Source organism: Bos javanicus, chromosome 20 (assembly GCF_032452875.1).
Source record: "Bos javanicus breed banteng chromosome 20, ARS-OSU_banteng_1.0, whole genome shotgun sequence".
In the NCBI taxonomy this organism is placed as follows: Eukaryota; Metazoa; Chordata; class Mammalia; order Artiodactyla; family Bovidae; genus Bos; species Bos javanicus.
Window position 1 is genome coordinate 40,029,148 of NC_083887.1, and position 20,263 is coordinate 40,049,410.

A 20,263-nucleotide genomic window follows, 5' to 3' on the forward strand; every position below is an offset into this window, starting at 1 on the left:
TTAGTCACTTTCTGATTCTAGCCCAAAGATTGTTATTCATTTGCTCAGTCATATCTGACTGTTTGCTAACCCATGGACTGTATCACACCAAGCTTCCCTGTCCTTCACCATCTCCTGAAGTTTGCTCAAACTTGTGTCAATTGAATCAATGATACCATCCAATCATCTCACCCTCTGTCATCTCCTTCTCTTCCTGTCTTCAAACTTTCCCAGCATCAGGGTCTTTTGCAATGAGTTGGCTCATTGATGAGCCAGCCCAAAGATGGAAATCTCTGAATCCTTCCTCTTTTTGTGCATGTCCTAAAGTATTCTTTTCTCTTTGTCTCTCCACCTAGAGCTGCTGTTGTTGATAGCAAGCTGGTCACGAGGGTCCCATTTGCCCTCAAGAGTCTGTGGCTTGTGACAGTTCCTTCTGGATAATTATTCCCAGAACAAGTGTGTGTTCATAGCTGTGACACGGGACTGTGATTGACGGAAGATGGCTTTGTTATTCCAGGACTTGTGCATTAGATCCCCAGAGCCTTGCTATCACTGTTCTTAACCATGACCTTGAAAGAAAACCAGGTATCTTTCTTCTAAGGGAAGTAAGAAACACCATCAGGCAACACTGAAAAGAAATGAACTTGGGCAACAGGTGCAGACTAGCTCTTGTGGCAAAATTATCTCCATGACTAGGAAATAACAAGAATATGTGCTCAGTCACTCACAAGGAGTCAAGAATCCTTCAAAGCTTGCATGGCCAGACTGATCCATGGCTTCTGCCTGAGTTCCTCTCTTTTTGTCCTGCTTTACTCTGGCTGTCAGCTTTTTATCCAGAAGTATAGGTGAAAAAGTCTGCATTAGAGATGTCCATGGCAGTCATACCCAATACCTCCTCCTCTCTGGCTGCTGCTGCTTTTGATGATGGAGGCATGAAATACTGGTCAAGCCTTTTTCTGTATTTTTTGTGAGTGCTTCTAAGAAACAGAGAGGATGATGTGGAGTTGAAGTATGCTCAGAGGCAAAAAGACTGGGTTACTGGTCTAGATTGCCATGGACCTTGGGGAAGCCACCCCTCTGGGCCATTTCTGAGGCCCCTTCCAATCCTCCATGGTATATTTTGTTGTCCCCCATTTCCAGCACCAAGGCTGATCATTTGTTGATATCTAAGTATTGAAGTTGGGCAGAGTTTTTCGGAGGTGTCTTTATTCATGGCTGCCCTGGAATGTCCCAACAGCTGTTTCCATCTTTCTCTGGGAAGAGGAACTCTGCTTAGTAGATCTGATGCTGCATACTAGATGGTGACATCTAGTCCTTTAAGTAAGACCATGCTTGGGGAACAAAAGGGCTATCCTCTTGTAGACCCTCCACAATAACTTCTATTTCCTCTCATGGAGAAAGAGGGGAAAAAAAATGGCATCTAGGTGTAGCACATGGTTACTGTGATGGAAAGTGTCTTCAGTTTGAAGAACTTAGGCCCAGAGTACAGGAACTCCCTGACTCATTTGTTCATTCACTTACTTGCTCTTTTACTTGAGAAACTTAAATTGAGCACCTATTGAGTGCTTGGCATGGGGGACAGAATAGTGAATAAGATGGTAACTCTTCCCACTGCTTGTTTCCTCACACTATCTGGGTGATAGAACCACCAGGAATCAACTGTGACATTTCGCTCTTAGGGAGAATTTAAATTAGGAGTCTGTTTCAAAAGGAAGTTAGGAGAATATAGAGCCATCTTCTTCCAAGGGCACCCTGGGCTTGCCACCCAGAGCCTTGGCCTTCATCCCAAACTCCTGCAGCCCATTCTCTTTGGTCTAGAACACTGACCCCTTGTTGCCCAGCTCCTCAGCATGATTTATTTCCTTCTGCCTAATCTCCTTGATTCTATAATACTCACTTACCTTGATCTTTAATATTCAGTTCAGTTCAGTCGCTCAGTCATGTCCGACTCTCTGCGACCCCATGAATCGCAGCGCACCAGGCCTCCCTGTCCATCACCATCTCCTGGAGTTCACTCTGTCTCAGGTCCATCAAGTCAGTGATGCCATCCAGCCATCTCATCCTCTGTCATCCGCTTCTCCTCCTGCCCCCAATCCCTCCCAGCATCAGAGTCTTTTCCAATGAGTCAACTCTTCACATGAGGTGGCCAAAGTACTGGAGTTTCAGCTTTAGCATCATTCCTTCCAAAGAAATCCCAGGCCTGATCTCCTTCAGAACAGACTGGTTGGATCTCCTTGCAGTCCAAGGGACTCTCAAGAGTCTTCTCCAACACCACAGTTCAAAAGCATTAATTCTTCGGCACTCAGCCTTCTTCACAGTCCAACTCTCACATCCATACATGACCACAGGAAAAACCATAGCCTTGACTAGACAGACCTTTGTTGGCAAAGTAATATCTCTGCTTTTGAATATGCTATCTAGGTTGGTCATAAGTTTCCTTCCAAGGAGTAAGTGTCTTTTAATTTCATGGCTGCAGTCACCATCTGCAGTGATTTTGGAGCTCAAAAAAATAAAGTCTGACACTGTTTCCACTGTTTCCCCATCTATTTCCCATGAAGTGATGGGACCGGATGCCATGATCTTCGTTTTCTGAATGTTGAGCTTTAAACCAACTTTTTCACTCTCCACTTTCACTTTCATCAAGAGACTTTTGAGTTTCTCTTCACTTTCTGCCATAAGGGTGGTGTCATCTGCATATCTGAGGTTATTGATATTTCTCCCAGCAATCTTGATTCCAGCTTGTGCTTCTTCCAGCCCAGCGTTTCTCATGATGTACTCTGCATATAAGTTAAAAAAGCAGGGTGACAATATACAGCCTTGACGTACTCCTTTTCCTATTTGGAACCAGTCTGTTGTTCCATGTCCAGTTCTAACTGTTGCTTCCTGACCTGCATACAAATTTCTCAAGAGGCAGGTCAGGTAGTCTGGTATTCCCATATCTTTCAGAATTTTCCACAGTTTATTGTGATCCACACAGTCAAAGGCTTTGGCATAGTCAATAAAACAGAAATAGATGTTCTTCTGGAACTCTCTTGCTTTTTCCATGATCCAGCAGATGTTGGCAATCTGATCTCTGGTTCCTCTGCCTTTTCTAAAACCAGCTTGAATGTCTGGAAGTTCACGGTTCACATATTGCTGAAGCCTGGCGTGAAGAATTTTGAGCATTACTTTACTAGCCTGTGAGATGAGTGAAATTGTGCGGTAGTTTGAGCATTCTTTGGCATTGCCTTTCTTTGGGATTGGAATGAAAACTGCCCTTTTCCAGTCCTGTGGCCACTGATGAGTTTTCGAAATTTGCTGGCATATTGGCACTTTCACAGCATCATCTTTCAGGATTTGAAAGAGCTCAACTGGAATATCTTTAATATTAGCTAGCTCTTTCTGCGAAGAAGGCAATGGTACCCCACTCCAGTACTCTTGCCTGGAAAATCCCATGGGCGGAGGAGCCTGGTGGGCTGCAGTCCATGGGGTCGCTAAGAGTCGGACACGACCGAGCGACTTCACTTTCACTTTTCACTTTCAGGAAATGGCAACCCACTCCAGTGTTCTTGCCTGGACAATCCCAGGGACGGGGGAGCCTGGTGGGCTGCCGTTTATGGGGTCACACAGAGTTGGACCCGACTGAAGCGACTTAGCAGCAGCAGCAGCTCTTTTCTGGTATTTTTTAAACTTCTTGCACTTAATCCATTGACCTCCTAAAACCACCCTTCTGGACTCCTGTGGCCTTTATTGGCTTCTCTTGACCCCTCCAATGCCAGGTCCTCTGACCACTAACCCAAATCCTGGGCTTATTCTCACGGACCTGCTTTGTTCTGATGCTGGCAACAAGGGACCACATTCTCTGAGCACCCTGGAACTCTCCTACGACTAATTGTGTCACTTAACTCAGGACCCAAACCACCAGCCTTGATTCCTACCTCCTTGATTTAGTCCTAACCAGAATATGCTCAACTTTTGTTTAAAATCTCTTTATGGAACTAGAACAGTTACCATATAAAGTTCACCTTTAATTTTATATTTTAAGTACACATTTGCATATCTATTGAGTAGATTTGATGCACATAGTAGAGTGACTTTAAGTCTTTCAGCACAATACTTAATTCAGTTTCCACTGTCTAATATACCTTACGTACAGTTTTTCATTTCTACAATTCAGCATGCTGAAAAAAAGGTCTAGAATCTAGAGAGCAGAAGAAACACATAGAATGTTCTTAAACTCTTGCTATTAGCATCCATATCTTTCTTTAGAAGAGATTCCTGGAATGGAGGAAAAGCAGCAGCTGCCTGAAATTGTGTACCTGACCCCCTGGATCCCATCCTGTATTGGTTTTGTGTGTTTATGTGCTTAATACTTCTGGCTGCAGCTCCCTAGGTTCTACCACTGATCTTCATGGTCAAAAGATTAAATTCACAGAGAGTTCAGAATTGACAAAAATTATAACTTCAATGCCCATCTTAATTCCATAATGAAGCACATTCTGGACTTTGGCTTGGGGCCTCTAGGCTCTGTGACAAACTAATGTGATCATGAATATGAGCGGAGCCCACTAAGAGCACTCACAGCACAGGTCGGGGCTGTGGCCTCAGTGTTGAGTGCAGTGTCCGTACAAGTCTGGGCAGTGGGACTTGAGATGCTCTTAAGAAGAATGATATGGCTTCATGACTCAGAGTTGCTCCTAGGCTGTCCCACAATATTCAATTTATTTCCTATTGATTTAGGAGAGAATAGGGACCATTCTAGGGCTTCCAGGATGATGCTAGTGGTAAAGAACCTGCCTGCCAATACAGAAGACATAAGAACACTGGTTTTATCCCTGAGTCAGGAAGATCCCCTAGAAGAGGGGATGGCAACCAGCTCTAATATTCTTGCCTGGAGAATCCCATGGACAGAGGAGCCTGGCAGGCTACAGTCCATAGGGTTGCAAAGAGTCAGATACGACTGAAGTGACTTAGCACAGCACAAACGGGGCCATTATATGATTTTAGGAAGGTGAAATGACATGAGGAGGTCAGTGTCATAGAAAGCCTAGTTTGCCAATGACATACAAAATTACCTGGAATAGGAGAGCCCAGTGCTGAGATATCAACCCAGGTCCAGGAGATGAGGGCCTGGACTAAAGAAGTTCATGTAAAGGGGATGAGACTCACATAAGAAAACATCCCAGAGACAGAATTGGAGGCAGAAGTTAGGAGATAATGATGAGAGAGGACATGGCTTTCTTGAAACCATATTTACCAAAACACCACCTTTACTTGGAAACTGTCCTAAGTCACACTTTCTGGGAAACCTTGAGTTGGAAGGAATAGGGAGAATGGACACTCTACACAGAAGTTCTCCCATCAGAAGAGCTGAAAGACCTCCTGGGCTCATGACTGTGGGCCTTTACCCTGAAAGTGTTCAGAGTCAGGAAGCCTCCATCTGTCCACTCGGCTGTTTCCACTGGTTTCTATTGGGTTGGCCAAAAAATTCACTCAGATTTTTCTGTAAGATCTTATGGAAAAACCTGGATGAACTTTTTAACCAACCCAATAACAAAAGAATCACAGTTGCTTATGGTGTGTTCCATGACTCCAGGCCCCTCCTACCCTCTTTTAAAATAATTGAGGCTAAAGTTCCAAATCCGGAGCAGTTTAATTCTCAAAGAGATAGCTGATGAATACAGTTATATGTAGCTCTTCCTCACTGTGATTTGTGAGCAGGTCAAATGCGGGTTTGAATCTGAACCAGACACCAGTGTGTCACTGCCATCAAGCCAGGCTTCAGAAGAGTGATCTGTCTTTCCCAGGCGAAAAAAACATCTTTCCTCACAGAAACCATGACATCTTGGCCTGCAGTGAGGATCGTCTTGCTTGCCACAAACTGACAGAACAAATTTTTTTAAAAAAGGAAAAGGCAATCTGGTAGTTGTAGATAAATTGCATGGGTTAACAATATGACCCCTTCATAAACACATTTTTATTTGAAGTGACAGACTGGAAACAAAATAAGCCAGTGAGCAAATCCCTTTTTTAGAATAGTTGGATAAGATGCATATTAGCACCAATAATCCACTGTTGCTCCTATGATATGTCCTCAGAAGTGAGGCCGGTCTTCTGCCCCATCCTCAAAGGTCCTGAATATTCTTTTAGCTTAAGATGTTTTAGATTCAGGGATGGTTTTTCCAGGTGATCTCCATGGACAAAGAAGAGACTTTTTCTTTGAGGTCAAGATTATGTGTTTCCACTTTCCCCAACACTGGTGCAAAAGGATAGTGTTTACTGGGAAAAATGAAAGAAAAGTGATTTGCTGAATGAATATATTAATCATTCTTACTACTTGAGGGATATTCTTACTAACCCTGACATAGAATAAATGTCTCAATAACCCTTCACCTCTACAACTTTTTTATATAATTCTCATTTCTGTAAAGAAGACCCATGAATATGAGACATTTAAGGGGACTTTTTTCAGCTCTGTTCTACCAATCATACTTTTTCATTAAAAATGCTGTTTTAGGTGTTTAACAAATCCTGGTTTTAGATGTGTGTGTGTGTGTGTGTGTATACACATATATATATATACATATATATATATATTTACACACATACATCTGTGTGATGTAGCATAGATTGCCTCCTCTCGTGAAAACATTTCTTCATTCTGTAGATAGACAGATGGTCATTCCCTTCCACCTAAATGTCCATTAACAGTGTGTTGGTTAAAAAATGGGTTTATGTCATTTTGGCAGTTGTTAAAATGCTCAAAAAATGTGAAAAGATGTGTAAGGTACATTAAATTTAAAAAGCAATAGTTAAAATGTTCATATAGTATGATATCACTTGTTTAAAAAAGCATGTGTATATGTGTTTGTACGTGTAAAGAAAGGTTTTGAAAGAGAATCCAAGAGACTATTAAGTGCAATTATCTTTGGGATTTAAGACTAGGGGTGGAGGGAAATGGAAACTTTTACTTTTCATTTTACACTCCTCTCTATTGTGGGCTATTTTGTCACGTGTAAAAGAGTCTGTGGATATGTTATTGTTCTTTTTAAATCCAAATATCAGAATTTTATTTTTTGGGTTTCTCTTTGGTGTTCTTTTGCAAAAATATATTATAAATATGTATTACTTTTGCTCATGGCTAAATCTGCCTCAGTGTACATCTTCTGTCTACAAACTGTTCAGAAGCAGATATTCTATTCAATGAAATCTTTTATTTTAAATTTAATGTACTTCCCCTTTTAATATGGCAGAATCTACACACAATAAATATTTCTAATTTTAATATTTGTAAGTGGAAGATAAAAGGCAAACTCTTGGGGGTTGTTTTCTCATCTATTTCTCATAGCTTTTTTATTTTGTTCGGTTTTTTGTTTAAGACAAGGGATACGGTGGTTATCATACTATTTAATGGGCTTTCCAGATGACTCAGTGGTAAAGAATCCACTTGCTAATGCAGAAGACAGGGTTCAAGCCCTGGGTCTGGAAGATCCCCTGGAGAAGGAAATGGCAACCCACCCCAGTATTCTTGCCTGAGAAATCCCATGGACAGAGGAGGCTGGTGGGCTACAGTCCATAGAGTCTCAAAAGAGTTAGTCACGACTGAGCGACTAAACAACAGCATACTATTTAATGCCAGTTGACTTTTCTGCATGAGCTCTGCCGTGAGAAGCTCTGCTATGGCTGTAGGAAGCAGTGTTCCAAAGGCTTTTTAAACAATTGCATCACCCTCAATTACATGGGATAAATATTTTGCCCTGCTCGTTGTAATTAGTGGTTTTGACCAACTGTCTCAGGTGAGTTTGTAAGGGCCTAGTACTTCATGCCCTACACTTTGGTTCCTTTGGATGGCAGCTGCCAGTTTGAAAAATAGAGCTGAAGTTGTGGTCTGTACCCAGCTTCTGAGTAAATCATTCCTGCTGGCCTGTTGTGGGTTTTAACGCCCAGGACTCTATGCTGTGTTCATGTCTGAGGCAGAGAAAGCAGTCAGGGCGCTTTTAGGTGACAGGGATGAGGGCTTGCTGGTCAGTCAGAATAAAACCTAGGATAATTCCGGTGGGAAATTACCAGGATGATCAAGATCTTAAAATCAAGTTTTGTATGGAAAAAGTAAAGGAACAAAGAAACTGTAGCCTAGAAATGGGCAAAATAATTGATTATCAGCGCTAGGAAGGATGCCAGACATCATCTCATTCAAGCTCCTTCCTTTTACAGATGACATTCAAAGCAGTTGAATAAGTTGATGGACATCATGGAGCTTATTCGTGGTGATGCAGAAACTAGAACTGATGTCTGACTCCCATGCCCAGTACTCCTTTCCCAGTGCCTTCCCCAGAGTCTTTCCTTTCTATCACAGCTACGAGGTGATGAACATATGCTTCTTATGTTCTTAAGAAGCATAAATAGGATGAATGCATAAAGGGCTTAGCTTAGAGTCTGGCAAAGAGAGGAAACCCTTCATGTTTTAATTCCATTTCTCGCCTTTAGGTCTCCTACCATAATAACCAATAAGCGAGGGTAAGACTGTAGCTAGAATTGATCATGGTCTTTAAGTGGATGTTCTGTTTTTTGAATGTTGGATTAGAACAGATGAGAATAAAACATAAGTTTATATTTCATCAAAACATAGGAAAATATGAAAAAAAAACCTTTTTAATGAATATAATTGTCCAGCAATATAAAAAGCTGGGCTCAGAGCTGAGTTTCTCATCATAAGTTGTATTCAAGTGTGCCAGGTGGCAATCAATCCAACATTCCCTACAGAATTCTCTTAATGAATTTAAGCTATGATTAAATTATTTCCTCGTCTGTCTTTAATTTTCGGGCAAAGAGGATAAGGCAAAAGATGTAGCCACTGCAAGTGTTCAGGAAGATTAATCTGATAGCAGCAACAAATGGGGAAGCAGAAATGCAAATGGGACGCTGGCTAGGGGCTGTAACATTTTGAACTATCAATAGGAAATCACAGAAAAATAAATGCTGGATCAACCACAAAAGCTTCAGAATCTGATCTGCATTTATTTCACCTCTCCTCTCATAAAACTGATTATGTACTGAGTCACAAAGCTCCTGAGATTTCTACTCATGGCCAAGCTCCTTAAAGTTCCCCATGATTAGTGCATCTGCCAGTCTCAGTAACCACCCAGCAGGAAGACAAGGGCACTAAATGGTGGAGATGCTGGAAAAAGCATGAATAAAGGGTTGGAAACAGACTGTGTTCAGCTAAGCTTGCATGCCTCTCTTTTCTCCTTAGGTTATGTTGACATCGGACTGATTCCAAAAGGAGCCAGGGACATACGAGTAATGGAGGTTGAAGGAGCTGGAAACTTTCTGGCCATCAGGAGTGAAGACCCTGAAAAATATTACCTCAATGGAGGATTTATTATCCAGTGGAATGGGAACTACAAGCTGGCAGGGACCATCTTTCAATACGACAGAAAAGGAGACCTGGAGAAACTGATGGCCACGGGTCCCACCAACGAGTCAGTGTGGATCCAGGTAATGCAGAAATGAAGGAAACTGCTGACATTTACACTAGTTAGGATCTTTGTAATTTTCTTTTCCAAAGTATTTGCTAGAGGATATGGCTCTAGTGGTAAAGAACCTGTGTGCCAATGCAGGAGACATAAGAGATGCAGGTTCGATCCCTGGGTTAGGAAGATCCCCTGGAAGAGGGCATGGTAACCCACTCCAGGACTTTGCCTGGAGAACCAACATAGAGAGGGGCCTGGCAGGCTATAGTCCATAGGGTCGCAAAAGTCAGACATGACTGAAGTGACTTAGTACACCTTCATTAATAATCCTTAAAGCTCCTTTTAACAAGGAACAAGGGAGAAAATCCTTTATTGCCTAAAATTGCTGCAACTCTCATGATGGAATGCCAGGGGCCCTAAGATCGTTCATGGAGGTCAGTTTCCAGTATGGTCAATGCAGGCTATTTATTTCAGGATGAGTTTTTCCTTGGATATGAAAATGACAGCACCAGTCTATGTCAGCCTGTTACGAGTTTTCAAACAGCTTTCCAGCAGTGGTGATGAACTGACACGGTTCTTTCACGTGTTCTCATGTGGTTGTCCTCAAACAAAAGATTTGACTTTCTAAAACCCTTGGAGGAGAAATATATTTAGATATAGGATATGCTCTTCAAAGGCAGAAGTGATTTGTCTACCATACTGGCAAAGAACTATAGAAAAGGAGTGGGATAATTATACCAGCAGAGGCAAGGCAGGTTGGGGATTACGAATGGCCCAAGAGATAGTGACATCTAACTATATTCAGAATTTAGAGGTAAGTCATTTCAGAACCAGAGATCAGAGCATTCACAGAAGCTAGAAGTCAAGGCTTGACAGCCATGATCCATAAATGTCAGGAAACCTTACATTTTAGAGGCCCACCAGGGAAAAAAGTTTTATATATGGGGACCCGCAACTCCATGGAGCAACCAATCCACCATCTCTAATGTAAGATAAATCTATTTCAAACACCTGATAAGTAGATTGCTGCAGGAGAGGGAAAGGAGGAGAAGGTCGCAAATTCTGATTACAATTTTATGCTTTGGCTAAAACCCATGACCATTTTAACCCCAGAATTATATGCTGTAAAGAAATCAGCCTAAGAGCTAGAAGAGGGCATCATAAAGCAATAACAACAATCAAATTAGTGTTTACTGAGTGCTAACTGTATGCCAGGCACAGATCCAACCATATCTAATCACCTAATGATTATTTATTTAGCCCTCATCAACAATCCTTAGTCATGCTGTGACTTACCTTGTTGATAAGGAAAGTGAGGCACAAAGAGATCAAGGAAATTACCCATAACCACAAAGTTAGTAAGTATGCAAGGGCACAAGGTGACCTACCAGCTATTGTTGGAAAGGGTGCTCTGGTTAATCCCTCAGAATAATTCCCATATGATTAGATTTCCCATGGGAATTCAGTCAAGCAATAATAGATTGAGGCAGATTAGATGTAGATGTAGACTTAGAGGTGGAAGTAGACGTGCTTATTTAATGGCGATTGTTCCAGTGCGTGCCTTCGTGACTACTTTAAGGTGGTGGACATTGGGCAGGATTTTTACGTGACTGTGATTTGCAGTGTAAGGTCACATCGGAGTTTTGCATGACCCCTCTCTTGCCCTTTAGCTTCTATTCCAGGTGACTAATCCTGGTATCAAGTATGAGTATACAATCCGGAAGGATGGCCTTGACAATGACATGGAGAAGCTGGTGTACTTCTGGCAGTATGGCCGCTGGACAGAGTGCAGTGTAACATGTGGAACAGGTGAGAACAGATGCTCTCTCTGTGAACCACGTCAGCTTCAGAATAAGCAATGGAGGCAGTTCAAGCTGGCAGTTTGCACTCATGTCCCTGAGTCTGCAGGGTTCTACAAAAACGGCCCAGGGGCTTCTATGAGTAGTAAATGTGTCAGACATGGTATAAACGAAGAGGCAGTTTGTTTTTTTTTTTTAATCAGCTTTATATACTATCCTCATGAAAGGTTTTATTTACATAAAGAGTTACAAGTCTTTTATTTATTTTCCATATTTGTTTATTTGGCTTTGCCGGGTCTTCGTTTCAGCACGTGGGATCTTTAGTTGTACTATGCTAACTCTTAGTTGTGTGTGGGATCTAGTTCCCTGACCAAGGGTGGGACCCAGGCTCCCTGCATTGGGAGCTTGGAGTCTTAGCCACTGGACTGCCAGGGAAGTCCCTACATGTCTTTTTATTTACTTATTTATTTATTTTTAATCGGAGGATAATTGCTTTACAGTATTCTGTTGGTTTCTGCCATACATCAACATAAATCAGTCAAGGCTTGACAGCCATGATCCATAAATGTCAGGAAACCTTACATTTTAGAGGCCCACCAGGGAAAAAAGTTTTATATATGGGGACCCGCAACTCCATGGAGCAACCAATCCACCATCTCTAATGTAAGATAAATCTATTTCAAACACCTGATAAGTAGATTGCTGCAGGAGAGGGAAAGGAGGAGAAGGTCGCCATGTCCCCTCCCTCTTGAACCTTCCTCCCGCCTCCCACCTCATCCCAACCCTCAGGGGCATCATGGAGCTCAAATCTGGTGCTTAGCAACAACCTGTGTGTCTTTTCAAAAAGCAAAACATAAAGATTTATAACTGCTCTGGTTAAGGACCACAGAAGTCAAACCACCTACCAGAGGGATCCTTTCAATTACGGCCACATCCAGACCATAACCAGCTCTTGTGATTCCTAGCCCAATGGTCTTCTTCTGTCTCCAATTGATCAGTTTTTCATACCTACAGGAATAATAGTTTTCTCTCATAAAATCAAGCATTGGAAAGGTTCCTTGCTGTTAAGTATGTCAGGATAGGACAGGTTCTGCTGCGGTAACAAATCAAAATCTTAGGAACACAGTGAAGGTTTATTTTTATCCCATTCTAAACATAGGTCAGATGACCCTGCTTTGTCTTGTAGCTGAGACATCTGAAATTGCCCCGCTGGGAGAGGAGAAATTGAAGAGGCAGATTGGCCCTTCATAACGGCCTTGGCCTGGAGTGATGCAGACCACTTCTGCTTCAGTTTCATTGATTGGCCTCAGCCCTGTAGGCACAGTCCAGCTGCAGACAGATGCTAGATGCTGGACAGGAGCACGTGGACATTTGTAGAACATGGGCTCTCGAGGTCTGTGAAGGCAGGAGTTGGGGCTGTTCTGGTACTTGGGGCTCTTCACTCATTTGGGGGCTTTAATAGTAAACTCTAACTCTCTTTTCTTCTTTTGGATCCTGTCCAAGTCTGTTCTGGAATTTTCTGCCTCTGTTATTACTACTGCCTATAAAATGAGGACAACTAACGCTAGTGGTAAAGAACCCGCCTGCCAAAGCAGGAAACAAGAGAAGTGGCTTCGACCCCTGGATCAGGAAAATCCCCTGGAGGAGGGCAAAGCAACCCACTCCAGTATTTTTTCCTGGAGAATCCCATGGACAGACTGGCAGGCTACAGTCTATTGGGTTGCAAAGAGTCAGACACGACTGAAGCGACTTAGCATGCATGTATGCATTGTTACTACTGCCTATAAAACAAGGATGACTATATGCTGAAACGCCAGAATCAGCAATACAGCAAAGAGAATCAAAGTGAGGGAATGAAGGAGCCAGGAGAATACAGCCTCCTTCTCCCTGGCTTCCTCTCATGTACTTTGCTCCACTTGTCCACTTGCTCCTTCTACCCCCTGCCCCCCGGGACGTAATCATGGAAAGAGATCCAGTGACAGTGAGACAACTTCTGTATTACTGATTTCTTTCTTTCCCTCCTTCAGTATAGAAAACCAAGAGCTAACCTTTGGAATGGAGAAGGAAATGGCAACCTACTCCAGTATCCTTGCCTGGAGAATCCCATGGACAGAGGAGCCTGGTGGACTACGGTCCACGGGGTCGCAAAGAGTCGGACATGAGTGAGCACACAGCACACAACCCTTAGAAATAACAGGTCATATGTTCATTTCAAAGTGCGTGACATTTTTAAAAACCCCAAACCTCTGGAAATCTGTCCAGGTCAAATGTGCACTGATATCAGCCTCAGGGGCATCCGTAAGAGCCTGTCCTGCTGTTCCCACCAAGGATCCTGCCCCTGCTGCCCAGGAGGGCTAGACACGCTGAGAAGCAAAAGCTACTTAAGCAGAAAATAAGAAAATATTTTCCTGAGGAACAGTTGTGAGGAACATGAAGTCATTGAGACTTCATTGTGGTTAACAAATACTTTTTCAATTTTGCATCCCTTTTGTTCTCTTTTCTGTGCAAGGATTGTTGTTGTTTAGTTGCTAAGTTGTGTCCCACTCTTTTGCATCCCCATGGACTATAGCCTGCTAGGCTCCTCTATCCTGGGATTTTAAGCTTTAAGTTTGAATCATTTGTCCCAGGACACCACAGAGAGAAACTCAGCTAGTCCTGCCTTAGCAGGGCCTCCTCAGAGAAGAAGAGAACATCATCCACCCGCTCCTGCTATTTCAGCATGGGTTGGACTCTTTGCGTGACTTGTGTGATATTTCAGAACAGGGGAAATACCATATAAATAGCTGATTGGTGTGAGAATCATAAAGATACATCTGCAGTTAGCAAGGAGATGCAACAGCCTTACCAAGAGTGAAGGGCATCCTGATCCTTCAGTTGCACCTCAGCCAACTTGGGCAAATGTCACTCTGCTTATTAAACTTTAGCACAGTGATCATAGTGTACACATGCTCACCTAAATTTCAGCCTCTGCTATCTATTCAAATAGCACTGTGCTGTCTTCGTTCTGACAGAGAAGAGTGACAGCGTATCCACCTTCATACTCTCAGACATAGAGATTGAAATGCTAATATTTACACAGGACACTCACTGTTAAATATAAAGATGGAAGCATGCCCGAAACACTGAATCATTTGGTGGTGTATTTTTATGTCAGGTTAAAACTTTATATATTGTAAAACTAACTTAAATACGTTAATGAATTTTTTTTTTTAAATCCGCACCCTAACACATATGCACTTTGGTATTTTGCTTTATTGCCCTTCAATATTCTTGTTTCCCATAAATCTTGTTTCACATAAATCTTTATGTGAAAGAAAGTGAAGTTGCTTGGTAATGTCCAACTCTTTGCAACCCCATGAACTGTAGCCTGCCAGGCTCCTCCACCCATGGGATTTTCCAGGCAAGAGCACTGGAGGGATTGCCATTGCCTTCTCCAGTAGGTGTTTACAGTGTGTGCAGGCAAATGGATTTATGTACACACACACACATGTTTTCATTTAACATCCTAACATAGGTAATTTTCCACGTATTATTCAGTCTCCAGAGCAATCATTTTTATGGACACATTATATTTCACTAGCAAGACAATTGGAGAAGGCAATGGCACCCCACTCCAGTACTCTTGCCTGGAAAATTCCATGGATGGAGGAGCCTGGTAGGCTGCAGACCATGGGGTCGAGAAGAGTTGGACACGACTGAGTGACTTCACTTTCACTTTTCCCTTTCATGCATTGGAGAAGGAAATGGCAACCCACTCCAGTGTTCTTGCCTGGAGAATCCCAGGGACAGGGGAGCCTGGTGGGCTGCTGTCTATGGGGTCGCACAGAGTCGGACATGACTGAAGCGACTTAGCAGCAGCAGCAAGACAAAGCAAAATTCCCTTAGCCAGTTCCTTATTGATCATTACCCTCTAATGAGCATCTTTGGGCCCATGTAAAGAATTATCTCATTAAATGTTAATTTGTAAATATAATTTCTGGGTTCAAAAAGTAAGATATACCAAATATTAAGAAATTTATTATCAAATTGATTCCCATAGTAAAAGGGTTGCTAGTTTTACACTTTTTCACCAGAAAATATTTCAAACATCCCAGCAAAAAAAGGAGAATGCCATAACAAACTCCTGTATATCAACCACTCAAGTTAATCAGATCTTATTATTATGTCATGTTTATTTCAATCTTCATTTTTAAAGAATAAAAAAGTGCACAAATATACTTAAAGAGCACTCTCTAATTCCACTCTCTTTCCTTTCTCCCAGAGTTAACTAGAGTCAATGTTTTGTTTCCATGTGGGAGAAACACTAGAGGAATGGCAAAGAGAAAGAAGATCTTGGCAGTCATCTGGGGAAGTAATATTAGTGGCTTGAACTAAAAGTAAGGTGGTTCACACTGCTGTATTTAAAATGGATGACCAACAAGGCCCTGGTGTGTAGCACATGGAACTCTGCTCAATGTTATGTGGCAGCCTGGATGGCGTTGGGGGCTTGGGGGAGAAAAGATAAGTGTATATATATGGCTAGGTCCCTTCGTGGTCTACTTGAAACTGTCACAACATTTTTTGTTAATCAGCTATACCTCCATAAAAAAGCAAAAGTTTAAAAGTAAGTAAATAAATAAAAGTAAGGTGTTACAGGTAGAAAAATTATACAAATGTGGAGATATTTAGGAGGTGGACTAGCCTGGACTTACTGGTTGATTCAGTTTATCTGTTGGTAGGGAGTTTTTTGAGCCTGGGGATGGTTGAAATGTTCTCCTTTCAATGTTCCCCTCTGCATAACTGGCTAAATGTGGTTTTACTCACTGAAGCAGAGAGATGTAACAAGAAACAATTCTAAAGAGGAGTTTATAATTATGTGAATTCAGTTAAAGTGACTGTGAGATGTCCAAGTGAAAATATCCAAAGGCAGCAAGTAGCATGCTTATTTTAAAATACATGTCAGATTGCTGTCTTTTTCAGTTTGGACTGCTATTACAAAACACAACAGACTGGGAAGTTTCATTTCTCACAGTTCTGGAGGCTAGAAATTCCAAGGTCAAGGTGCTTACAGATTCAGTTCTCAGAGAATCTTCTGACTTGATGGCTATCTTCTCACTGTATCCTTACATGGCAGAGAGAGCAAGGTCTCCTGTGCCCCTTCTCCTTTACATAAGGGTGTCTGTTCTGTTATGAGGACCTTACCCTCATGACCCAATTACCTCCCCCATTACCCCACCTGCAAATACCATGACACTGGTGTGGGGGGGCTTCAACATATGAATTTTCATATGTTCAATAAATGTTCATTCCATAGCACTGTCCTATCAAACATATTTTATCCAGAGTAAATTCTTGTTGTAATTATTTACTGTCCTTCGGTTCAGTTCAGTCGCTCAGTTGTGTCCAACTCTTTGTGACCCCATAAACTGCAGCACGCCAAGCCTCCCTGTCCATCACCAACTCCTGGAGTCCACCCAAACTCATGTCCATTGAGTCAATGATGCCATCAAGCCATCTCATCCTCTGTCATCCCCTTCTTCTCCTGCCCTCAATCTTTCCCAGCATCAGGGTCTTTTCAAATGAGTTAGCTCTTCGCATGAGGTGGCCAAAGTACTGGAGTTTCAGCTTCAACATCATTCCTTCCAATGAACACCCAGGACTGATCTCCTTTAGGATGGACTGGTTGGATCTCCTTGCAGTCCAAGGGACTCTCAAGAGTCTTCTCCAACACCACAGTTCAAAAGCATCCATTCTTTTGCACTCAGATTTCTTTATAGTTCAACTCTTACATCCATACATGACCACTGGAAAAACCAGTGCCTTGACTAGACAGACCTTTGTTGGCAAAGTAATGTCTCTGCTTTTCAATATGCTATCTAGGTTGGTCATAACTTTCCTCCCAAGGAGTTAGTGTCTTTTAATTTCATGGCTGTAGTCACCATCTGTAGTGATTTTGGAGCTCAAAAAAATAAAGTCAGCCACTGTTTCCCCATCTATTTGCCATGAAGTGATGGGACCGGATGCCATGATCTTAGTTTTCTGAATGTTGAGCTTTAAGCCAACTTTTTCACTCTCCACTTTCACTCTCATCAAGAGGCTTTTTAGTTCCTCTTCACTTTCTGCCATAATAGTGGTGTCATCTGCATATCTGAAGTTATTGATATTTCTCCCCACCATCTCGATTCCAGCTTGTGCTTCATCCAGCCCAGCGTTTCTCATGATGTACTCTGCATAGAAGTTAAATAAGCAGGGTGACAATATACAGCCTTGACGGACTCCTTTTCCTATTTGAAACCAGTCTGTTCCGTGTCCAGTTCTAGCTGTTGCTTCCTGACTTGTATACAGGTTTCTCAAGAGGCAGGTCAGGTGGTCTGGTATTCCCATCTCTTGAAGAATTTTCCACAGTTTATTGGGATCCACACAATCAAAGGCTTTGGCATAGTCAATAAAGCAGAAATAGATGTTTTTCTGGGACTCTCTTGCTTTTTCAATGATATTATATTTCTTTATGGACTTTGAATTCTAATTTATAGGCTTGATTTGAGCATGATTTCCTATTTGTTGTTAAGTCACCAAGTTGTGTCAAATTCTTTGCAACCCCATGGACTGCAGCATACCAGCCCTCCTCTGTCCACCACAGTCTCCCAGAGCTTGCTCAAACTCATGAGTCAATGATGCCATCCAACCATCTCATCCTCTATCACCTCCTTCTCCTCCTGCCCTCAATTTTTCCCAGCATCAGGGTCTTTTCCAATGAGTCAGCTCTTCTCATCAGGTGACCAAAGTATTGGAGCTTCAGCTTTGTCCTTCCAGTGAATATTCAGGGTTGATTTCCTTTAGGATTGACTAGTTTGATCTTGCAGTCCAAGGCACGCTCAAGAGTCTTCCCCAGCACTACAATTTGAAAGCTTCAACTCTTCAGGCTCAACCTTCTTTATGGAAAAACTCTCCCTTTTGGTTTCTTTTTATTTTTCTCTTTCCTGTCCTTTTCCTCCCTTTTACTATCTACATGCACCCACTCTTCCTAGTTTTGGCACTTTTTTTCCTGACCACCTTGTGGGACTTCATTTTAGGACAGTACTTGTTAAGGTGGTTCAGAATTGCCTCTCCTTGTGACACTGAAAATACATTAGGAATTATCACAGAGACAGCAGGCAGCTTGGTGGAGTGTTTATGTGACAAGCTGAGTCCTTACTTTGCCACCTTCCTAGGCCTGAAGTTCAGGAGTTAGGATCCAAGAAGTTTGTGGTGAGGGTGGTCTCCTTCCCACCTCATGTGGAGCAGTTCAAGCTCTGAGACTTCACTGGAGCCAAGCACATGGCCACCACCCACAACAGCTTCTGGCAGACCCTTCACTTAAGTCCTGCTCACCCTTTTGCCAGGATTTTTACCTGCATTTAAGCATTGTGACATTTTGGTTTTCCCTTTGAAATAGTTATAATTGAATACTTTTTATAATTTTGCATATTTCTGAACCAGCAGGAATTTTACATATTTGTTGTTTTTGTTCAGTGAAGTCATGTCTAACTCTTTGCAACTCCATGGGCTGCAGCATGCCAGGCTTCCCTGTCCTTCACTGTCTCCTGGAGTTTGCTCAAACTCATGTCCATTGAGTCAGTGATGCCATTCAACGATCTCATCCTCTGTTGCCTCCTAGTTCTTCTGCCTTCAGTCTTTCCTAGCATCAGAGTCTTTTCTAGTCAGTTGGCTCTTTCCTTCAGGTGGCCTAAGTATTGGAGTTTCAGCTTCAGCATCAGTCCTTCCAATGAATATTCAGGGTTGATTTCCTATAGGATTGACTGGTTTTATCTCCTTGCAGTCCAAGGAACGCTCAGGAGTCTTTTCCAACACCTACGAATTACTCTTGTCTATTTGGAGCAGAGAGCTACTAAAGTATAAATTCACTAAGATGTAATCAGTCATTGGCTTCTTATCTGGAAGAAGGCTTTGAAGGAGAACCAAAATGATATGTTCCAAGGGAAAGATAGAGCTCTGCCTCTGCTGGCTCAGTCTTGACCTGCCAAAAAAAAGGACGGGTGGGACATTGCCTGTGCCCACCCACCAAAGGCTGTCACACGTCTCTAAATCAAGAGGATTCCGCTTCCCAATCAGGCAACTTGTGTGTACAGTCAGCTTCTTCTAGCAACTCTATATCTGTTGGCTTCAAGAGAATGTTTTGCCTCCATATACATACCCCTTCTTCTTTTTTCAAAGATGAATTTAAACCAACATGCCTCCAGGAACAAGAACAAAATGAAGAATCCAAAAAATATAGTTAGGGAGAAAATTCAATAATTTTTGTTGAAATGAGTGAAGGACAAGAAGCAAGTTATGTTGATTATTGTAGATACAGCATTCTGATTAAATCTGGCAAAAAGGCAGCCTGTTTTTTTCTGCTTTTATTTTATTAACAGTTGAGGTAACCAAGTTACTTAAAATGAAGTTTATGATTTAAAAAAATCCACTAAGATGTTATTTCCTTAGTCTATTTTAAATTTTTATCTTTGTTTGAGAGCAGAAATCCGTATGAAGAATTGGCAAGAGAATATTATAAATTTAGTTGGCTATCATCAAAGCCAGCCCACTTATTTCCCACAGCCCACTTTTCAAAGAGAACTCAAAGTATAACAACAACAGTGTCTCCTTCTGTTTGTGTTCATTCTTCTATCCTCTCTGCCATATTTGATTTTACTCCTGCTTTATCTGTGGGGCGTGACTTTGGGGTGACTCTGGGAGAATTTAGGATGAGCTATCCCTTGGGAAGGGTTGGAAGGGAATGGAAGAATGAGCACTACCATTCATTACAAGAGGCTTGTTGAAGAAAATTTACCCCAGTCACCCATCAAAAGATCAACCAGAAAAGTATAACCAATGAATTATCTGCGAAGGAACAGCTGCAGAAATGGCTTGACACAGATGCTGTGTTGACCTTTAGGAAGCTGCAGGACTCCTTACTAAAAAGAAATATTTTGGCAAAACCTCAAGCTCACTTTTGTAAGAATGTAAAAGCCATGGTCTTGCCCTGTTCTAACCTCAGTACTGCAGGAAGCTTCT

The 20,263-nt window shown here is 42.0% G+C and overlaps 1 protein-coding gene across 1 annotated transcript in view; it reads left to right on the top strand.

The window, feature by feature from the left end:
- Positions 1–20,263, top strand: part of ADAMTS12 (ADAM metallopeptidase with thrombospondin type 1 motif 12) — a 391,363-nt gene that overhangs the window by 270,037 nt on the left and 101,063 nt on the right. Inside the window, exons 15-16 of the mRNA XM_061393780.1 lie at positions 9,212–9,456; positions 11,102–11,240. Of these exons, the coding sequence (XP_061249764.1) occupies positions 9,212–9,456; positions 11,102–11,240 (384 nt within the window). The remainder of the gene's footprint in view (positions 1–9,211; positions 9,457–11,101; positions 11,241–20,263) is intronic.